The 9,451-nt window shown below is 44.0% G+C and overlaps 1 protein-coding gene across 1 annotated transcript in view; it reads right to left on the reverse strand.

Moving 5' to 3' along the window:
• The window catches only part of GPC4 (glypican 4), a gene marked incomplete at its 5' end in the record, with an annotated part of 51,377 nt that overhangs the window by 25,196 nt on the left and 16,730 nt on the right, over positions 1–9,451 (reverse strand). The window contains one exon of the mRNA XM_019521017.1: positions 3,514–3,905. Within this exon, the coding sequence (XP_019376562.1) occupies positions 3,514–3,905 (392 nt within the window). The remainder of the gene's footprint in view (positions 1–3,513; positions 3,906–9,451) is intronic.

Raw genomic sequence — 9,451 nt, forward strand, 5'->3', positions numbered from 1 at the left:
AAGCAAAAAAGAAAGACAGAAAAAGCCCTCATGGTTCCAGGCAGGAAATGTCAACGTTTGGCAGCAATTTAACCCTGTTGAGTTTAATGCTTGTCAGGGGCTCAGTAATAACCGAGTAATTGCAGGATGACTGGATTGCTCTCCCCCACCGCTCAGGGGAACGAGGGTTGGGAAGAAAGTACTAATCTCCAAGAGATGATATAAAGATCAGACGCCGACTTTTATAATTGTTCACAGCCAACAGGGCAAAAAAACCAAAAATCAGTGACTCAGTAAAACATCCATCTGCACCCAGGCAGGCAGAAATGACACCTGCCTCTTCCTCTTGGGCAATGCTTACGGTTCAGGACAGATCTGGGGGACTTCAGACCTTGGGCCAGAAGGTGGAAAACCTCAGCGGTGGATTTCCTCCAACTTCAGAGGAAGAAGAGCCGCATTTCTCTTTTAAGAGCACAGGGCAGCACCATACAACTTCCCAGCATGCTCAGCTCAGGAAGAAAAAGTTTCATTACTTCTCTTCTCTTCTTGTATTTTTGTGCTTCAAAACGAAGCCTCTCCATATCACTTCTTCCTCCTCCCTACAAGAATATTACATTCCAGGTGCATCTACTTCCCGCAGAAAAGGTCTGAAAAGATATAGTGTAATTAAAAAGTCATACAGACCACGCTACTGTAGAGCACTATGCGTAAGGGAAGGAACAGCTGGGCTGCACAGCATCAAGCGTGCGTGCCTGCGTTGGCCTCGTCGAGCGAATTCTCAAGTAAGCATTTTTCTGTCTGCTGGTTACAAAAAAAAAAGGGAGAGCATAGAAAGCAGTGCCGGCTTTTCCTACTTTGTCTGTTTTTAAACAACAGAAATAAAAGACATGTCTCTGTCACATAAAAAGTTCATCCTCACTATAAAGCACATCTCATCTCCTCTCACATGAATGAAATAGTAGGCAAACAACAAAAGTCAACAGAACAGTTATATGGAGCTCAGTAACATTGAAGTAACCTATAAATAAGATGAAAAAGCAAAAAAAAAGATCCAGGGCCACCCAACAATCTGTTAAGGGAGCGATGTAGCAAAATATTAAAGTTTTAATCTCAATAACAGTTTTCAACCACATTTTGCTGAAACACAAATTATGTTTCTGTAGAACAAGACTAAAATGTCATGGAAAAATATTACATCTTCCAGCATTGCAACTAACTTTGCCATTTGACTGAATGGCAATTATCAACATGGGTTTCTTTCAGTTGTCTAATTTGCAGTGGTAACTTCTAAAATTTAAGTGGAAATCCTGGGAACACTAATTCTCTATGGAGTGGAAGCTATTTTTGCAGCTGAACATTTTCCTGGATCCCTTCGTAAACCCAAGCAATTCATCATAGACTTCAATGCGATTCTATACTCAAGTAGCTTCAAAGAAAAAAAAAATCACGATGCCACCTTGAGTTTGATTCACAACAGAGGCAGGAACTATATACAGTGTTGTGCCTAAAGACATTTTGATGAATTTTGAGCAGATGCAATAAAAAAAGATAAAGAAAAATCTCTCCCTTGGACACATTCCCTGTCTCTATCAAGTAAAGGCGCGTTCCCAAACTCTTTGCCCAAGCATACCACGCTGCTTAGGTCAGAGACCGGCCACTGAAGTCAGCTTTAGTACAAAAAACCCAACCGGCTCCATGGACCAACACGGACTCAATGTACCAAAAGCCCCTTGGTTCTTGTCTGCCTATGTCCTTAAACCAACATGGCTACAACCTATGCCCCCAAAAGCCTCTCTCCATTTTCCCTGTCCTTCCCTCCCAGGAATACTGACAGTAAATGTAATAAGGATACAAGATACCAGAAAGGCAACCACCAAAACTGAAACCCTATGCCCACCCAGGAAACACAAACTTTCTTCCATCTGACCCAGACCACAGGTCTGATGCTTGACCTGAAAAGGAGTACAGCAGCTCAGCCTCACCCTCTCCCGTTCAATCCTTGGGCATTTCACTTGAAGTTATGGGAAACTTTATTTCTTCTGCAGACTGACAGTTGAATGCAAGTAGTTTATCATCAACTGAGAAGTGTCAAGATTTTGCTGTGTACTGCTCCACCGTACTTAACCTTTGCGACAGAGAAGCAATACGGCAAGGGGGAAATGTATGTAAAGCATTAATCCTAGCAAAAAACAAACAGTGAAGGTGTCCAAATAAGTATGACTGCTTGCCATACATCTGCAACCCCCCACTGAAATCTGGAGCATAGTATGCTTCCTTACTAATATTTTATCTCCATCACGCACACAGCTTCCTCGCAGGGTACTTTTGTTGCCTGTGGGGGGTGGGAGGGGTTGCTTAAGAAAAATGAGTACGGCAACAGCTTTTAGGACTGCTGAATATTAATATGGAAGAATCTGAATGGTTACCACATCATCAAAAGATACTGTTTGCATTGCTCCCCATATTGCATTTCTCCTTTTAAGAAAGCCTGCAGGATATCGAAAGTGGCTTTTTAACACGTCCGTCACTCAGTGTGATTCAAACTCTTCTATCTGGCTTTGTATCTTAACAAGCTTTCAAGTGAACCAGGCACTTGTAACCACATAGATAGGAAGAGAAGCCCCCCTGTGTGATTAAATGTTGATATTAGATTTTCCAGGCTGTGGGAAATGAATTGAATTTTTGTTTGACTGGAAACCACTATTATTATTACTACTACTACTATCATTATTATTATTACTATTACTATGGTGGTTGTTATCACTATTATTATGAATAAGAACAGCATTAATAACAACAATGACACTACTACTATACATGGTCATTTTAACAAGACCATCTAATCAATCTGTTCCCTATACTGCATAATTCAGGTTCAAATACACTACAAACTTGTGTAAAAAAAAGTGCTTGCTTAAACCACCCCAACGTAGTCAAGAAATAACCTTTTAATGACCGATACCATTCACACATGAAAATGCAATGCAAACTGAAGGTTAAGAAAACCAACTGATAAAAGCCATACTCCCAGGAGCAGGCTTTGTTCCAGAGGAGGAATTCTTTCAAGCTCTCTACAACAGAAGTTGAAAGCTTAATTTATATCATGTAGGCAACACCCCGGTCCCATCCTGAGAGCTCCTGGGTGCCACCGTAGCACAAGCAACAATTTCCTTTCCAGAACAGATGAATCTCCAATGTGCCCCTGAAATGCAGATAGAACAAAGCGAGTAGACGAGGCAACACCAACTACTCTATCCTTAATTCCCACATGAGGGAATGATCTCCAGCCATGGAGCTTCCCTAGATCATAACAGCATCACACTCAACAACTCACCCAAACTTTGCCCTGGTGGGATGCGCTCTTGTCCATTTTCAAACAGAAAGAAGCTATCGATGCACTTACGCACGTGCTTAAAGTTAACTGCATGCTTAAGCGCTTGGACAAACGAGGGCCAGAGTGGACCATGCCATACCCCAACGCCATACCAGCTAGGATGCAAGAGGTTAAGAGATCAAGCACCAATTTTTGCTCACCGCGGACACTTTGGAAATGACATCTCTGGCCACGGCCAGGCCTTGTGCAAAAGTGCGGGCAGCCACAAACGCTCGTGTCACTTGCAGCTTTAGCTTCCGGGGCACGTCTCCAAATGGCTTCAACTGCTCCGTGTACTTGCTCACACACTCCAGGTACTCGTCCGTGAAATGGTACTGAGGGTTCACTAACCGGAACATGCGTTCCAGGAGGCGCGCCCAAAAGTCGTTGAGCATCTCTTCCAGGTTCACGTTTCCACCCACGTAGTAACGTTTCAGCTCTAGAAAGAGATCCTGGAACAGCTCCGAGTTCTGCATGTACAGACGGCCGTACGTTCGCACGAACATGTCGTTCAAGGATTTCTCGGCATTTCCAAGCAGTTCTTTGAAGAACTCTGGGGAAAGATCAACAAAAGCCCATGGTCAATGGATTTCAGGTGAAGCAATCTGCAATTTTACAAGCTTTTCAAATAATGCCTTGAACAACTCCATGCACCAGGGCTACCTGGTGCACAGAGCTGAAAGCTAAGAGGCTGCACTAAGGCAGGAGTCAAATGCTGAAATCTCTCCTTGAGGAGTGGTTCCCATTTTATAATTTTTGTTCAATATTTCATAAATGAAAAGAACAGATCCTAAGACATGGATGAGTGAAATCCCTTTCCATGCTTCATTGAATATCAAAGCAAAGAGGCAGCAAAGTTGAAAAACACAGCAGTTACTTAAGTTTCAATTGTCCTTTTAAAAAAACTTTGTTTAGGAAAAAAAACAGACTAGCCTGAACAAAAAATGGTATTTAAAATGGGTGTCCACAACCAATGGCTCTTCCAGCCCAGGACTCTCCACCCCATGAGTTCAAAAACAAAACTAAATCACATCTTGCTCCAAAAAATTTGGCTTGTTTGGGGTTGGGGGGTTTTTAATAAGAATTTTTTTAAAACTAAAAACAAATTTGGGACTCCTCTCCTTGCCTTCTACTTCTGACAACAAACACTCCCTCTTACAACATACATGCAACCTCCAGAAAAATGGGCCATGAGATGTTTGCTGGAGTACAAAAAGCTACAATACCCTTAACAGGCTGGAATTTGTCCCAGAGTCGAGAGCTAACAACTCTCCCAAAACAGCCGAAGGACTTTTTAACCCAGGCAAACACATAGGATCTTTGTTTTCATCCTGGTCAAAAACCAGTCCCCGCAGCAGTTCCACGACTCCCAGCAAGACACTCAACCAACTGGTTCACAAATAAGTGTCCAACTCATGAATCACAATACTTATCCCTTCCAAAAAAGTCTCGTCCATCTACTGAGCATAACAGATGCTGTTGAGCTTGGGGGACATGATGGAATCAGTGTGCATTTTTTTAACAATGCTAAACCAGGGCTGGCAGCAAAGGCACCCATTGCATGGGAAAACTTACCTCCACTTTACTTCATTTAAGACCTACCTATAAAAAGAGGTGGTGCAATGCAACGTGTGCACATGGAGCACGTTGCTCAATGACTACAGTAAAAAACCGTGACCAAATCTGTCCCTGAAGAAATGGCAACACTTTTCAAAGGAGGGAGGAAGATAGCATTTATTTGTTCTGATCAAGGAATGGTATAACCATAAAAAGTTTGGCTTGGCGGCCTAGATAGAGATATGCAAACCTGGGGTTTGTACATACAAAACCAATTTACGTTTGTGACCATTTTCATAGTTGGTAGGGTCAGAAGGGACCTAAGCAGATCATCAAGTTCAACCCCCAATTTTGGTACCATACTACTTTTTCTGTAGATGCAGGTACCTATGTACTGCAAGGGAGCCATGGGGGGGAAAAAACATGATCACTGAACTTCTCAAAGACTACATGATTTTACACGGATTTGCCAAACCAAAATTTTGCTCACCCTATTTTGGACAGGTAAGTACAATTTTGGTGAAGGTAGTGTAAAAGGGAGAAAAAGCAACAATGAAGGATGGGGCGTGAGAACGCATCCAAACATCCAGATGCAATGCGAGTGCAGGGTTGTTGCCGCTCCAAATCTAAAAAGGATGGTAGTTATCTTGGGACGCATGAATGCCTGGGCGTGGATTTACCCGCTTTCCCTTATGCCACTTGGGAAACACTTTTCTGCAAACCACTAGCAATTTAAAATTCTGACCTGGGCTTGTCTGTGACTCATATTCAATAAATAATTTTTACTAAAACACACCTTTGTGTTTTAATCCTCAAAGGAGTAATGTTTAGAGTCAGAAGTTGTTAGGAGGATTGGACTTGGGGGGGTGGGGGGATATTTTTGGCCCGGTTTGAATTTAAACCTTGTTAAAATGTATGAAGTATGCTGAAGTTCAGATTTTCGTCTTCAAAGTGCTCCAGTACAAACAAAGACTAACACACAGAACATTTTCTGGAAAAACTGAAACATTCTTTGAGTTCCTTATTAACAAAGTCATGGGGCTTGGTGGTTGACATAGCTGTATATAATGCAGCCTCTTAGGAGTACAAGAGAAATGATCCAGGGAAGAGGAGATTGATTTCAAACACCCGACATGTCCTCTGTCCAATATCAGCATGAACCTCTACTTCAGTTCCCATGACTGGCATTTCCTGTCTAGGAAGATTTTTCACTTGAGTTTATACTATCGAGATTAGTTTGGTGTATATTAATTTCTAATTCACTTAATCATTCTGAAAGCTTACTTCCTCCCTGCACCCCCATCTGCCAGATTTGTTCAGACTCTTTAATATCACCAAGAAGACTGTTTGTTTAAATACACCCTTGTCCTGGGCACGCTGCTACCAGATGCATCAGGAAACTCTTCAGAAAGGATTATATTTTTTAAATGACACTTATGTGAGAAAGCACTAAACGATCCCAACTGTCAATCAAATGATAGTGTAGGGCACTGTTTTAAGCCAGGAAAATCATTTTGAGTAATTAAGTCTTACCCCCATGGCCTATTTAAGTCTTACCCCCGTGGCCTATTTAAACATGGCCCGCAACTCATTTCTTTGCAAACCGGCACGGGGTTGCTTAAGAAATATTAAAAAACTAGATTTGAAAAAATATATATATTGTAACTGTTAAAACAGTTCTGCTCCCTAGAAACATGCAGCGATTTTTATTTGGGGAAGAGGAGGGGGTGCCTTGGCTCCCAGATGTATCCGTTACGCTGAGAAACGGATTCCAATTGGCAGCAAAAGTCTTCACGTCTGCAGTCTTGCAAATAGCAACCTTCCTTCGCCAAAAGAAAGGAAATGAGGGATTAAGACATCCTGACAATAAAAGTGGTAAATTCCAAAATGTCTACCAACCCACCAGTTGGTTGCTCAACAAATGCCGGGCATGAGGCACTCGGACTGAGCAGAGGCCGAGAGTCTGCTCCCGGCTATACTTACATCCCACGTACGGCCATGGAAAAGCAACTTCCCTGTCCTGTGCCTCACTTTCCCCATCTGCTAACGGGACCTAAAGCCACTTGAGTAAAAACAAAATGGCAGAGACCCTTGCCAGAAAGGGACCACGTAAGCACAAGTTACTGCGATGGTTTGCAATGCCAAGAACTTAATATTTAGAAAAGAGGCTGCTCTGAAACGCTGTTTCCCAAATGGAGGGGAGACAGGGGTGCAAAACACGAAAACGCCACCATCTCTACAGGCCACAGTTCAACTTCAAGCACTGGAATAAACATGCTAATGAAGCTGTTGTCATCACCACAGCTGGTCTCACCTGCTGCAAGGAAATCCACAGCGCAGTCCCTCCCTTAAAACAGGCTTGCAAACACTACCTGGCAATACAGCCCACGAACTAAAACGCAGTGACAACTTCAGGGGCGGGGGGGGAGAAGAGGGATATGGCACCGACTTGAGAGCTCTCCTGGAATTTCAACAGACGTGCTGGTGGGTAAGTTGCCCATGTGACGTTAATTGACTCTCTCCCAATTAAAGGGCACGAACAAGAAAACAGAGAAAAGCAACAGATGTCACGTAAAAAGATACGCAAGTCCCCGGTGAAGCGGAGAGCCCTGCAAAACAAAGTGCTCCGTGGCCAAAAATAAGAAATGGCAGGCATGCTGCAGGATCCGATTACGTGTCTATTTAGAGGGGCGGTTGATATTTGGGCAGCGCAGGCAGCAGGACTCCTACAAGCAGCTTTGAGGACGCTGAGCTTATTATGCGGAGGTGTCAGGACCGAACTGCGCTTGTAGAAGGGGCTGTTGGAAGGCACCGGTGTGAATGAGGGAGGTCTAGCACCATCTTAGAGACACAGGGTAGAGAACAGAACAGGGTAGCAGTAACGTGAGAAGCAATAGGAGGAACAATATGCAGAATAATAGCATGTGGCTCGAATGGTGGATAGTTGCTGAAGAGCATGCCAGTAACTGTTCAGCAAAGACCATCTTTTTTATGCCCGTATCCTGTCGCACCCATCGCACCAGCACTTCTAATGCATTTAGCAGCAGAGATTTAATGAAAGACACATTTTGATCGCTGTTGGCACAGGGGAAAGGGGTTGCAATGAGGAACTCTACTGTTTTTGGCCCTTGGCATCCACGCTGGGGAGAACAGAAGATACGGCCCTTTTCTCTCCGCACCCCACTGGCGGAGGATTTATCTCGGAAAGTCGAGTTCTTCCCATTGTGTTTCAGAAAAGTCTTCACCACCCTTCTTGCAAGAAACTCACTCCATTTAGTTAGATATTAATTCTGCCTCTCAGCCGTTACCAAGCTGATTAGCAAGCTATGGTGCACCCTGGAATGAACCTTGCCACCCTGAGAAAAGTAATGCAAGTTCCTCTCCTCTGTCTTAACTGTTTGCCAGGCAAAATAAATGACCACCTTTCGCTTGTGTTAGCAGTTGGTTTGTTCTCAAAGTGCACAGACAAAGGCTTACTTTCTTATTTTATAGCATTGTAAAAGCATGCTTTACAGCTGTGGTGCAAGCAATCTGTACTCATTAAATTATCACATTGACAGGCTTCCTGAGAAAAGCTGTCAAACGCAAACGCTTTTCACAGATGACAAATTATACTTTGCCAGTCCCTCAGAAAGTCTACTGTTTGGTGAGGACACAGGGTCTCTACCTGCCCGCCTCTCCCTTCTACTCTATGAAAGGGAGACTACGTCCCCATTTACCTACCGACTGGGAGGATCAGAGACTACAACCTCAACGGTGAGTTTTGAAAATAAAACTACAGCATAACACAACAAGCAGCATCTTGTAAAGGTGCCATGCCATAACCCACCTCTACAATCCAGGCACTATCTTGCCAACTCGTCATACCCCAAGGCAACAATACGATGCTTTGAGTAATGGCTAGTTTGACCTTTAAGAATCGATTTATCTCTATCCACTGCTTACATGCGAGTCTGATCAACAGGAAGTTTTTGGCCACTGACATAATGAACCATGAACAGGAATGGTGATGTGTAGTGGTGCAGCCTGAAACAGCATCCCTGGTGTGAACGACAAGTTATGCCAACACAACGTACCTATACTAGAGGCTGGCACTAAGGCAAGTATATCAAGTACCCCCTAAAGACAAGGCCTTCTTTTCAAACATTGCTCTAGCCCGGTGCCACGGCAAACCTACTGCAGCAAGTGTGCTGATCATTGGGTGCATCTACATGAGATGCGCACTGTGCAGTAGTGTGCCAGGCAAAACCCATTGTAATACACTTCTGCACGGTGTTATTCAGCTAGTGCTCAGTAAGCGTCACTAAAAACCCGTTTGTTAGTGCTACTACACCATGGGCAACTGTTGCCTCCCGAGTCTGGGGGGGCACCAGTGGCCAATCACCAACTGGAGGGGAGTCCCCAAGCAGCCAATTGCCGACTCCACAAGAGCTGGTGGCAAAACCAGAAGTGCCGCCGGCACTTCTCTTGGTGCCCCCACTCCCCAGCTGGTGCGAGCTAACCTCGGGGGGGGGGGGGGGGCACATGCCCCCCCACCCGCCC

This window comes from Gavialis gangeticus, unplaced genomic scaffold, assembly GCF_001723915.1.
Source record: "Gavialis gangeticus isolate Ggan-Ray unplaced genomic scaffold, GavGan_comp1, whole genome shotgun sequence".
NCBI classification, from domain to species: domain Eukaryota; kingdom Metazoa; phylum Chordata; order Crocodylia; family Gavialidae; genus Gavialis; species Gavialis gangeticus.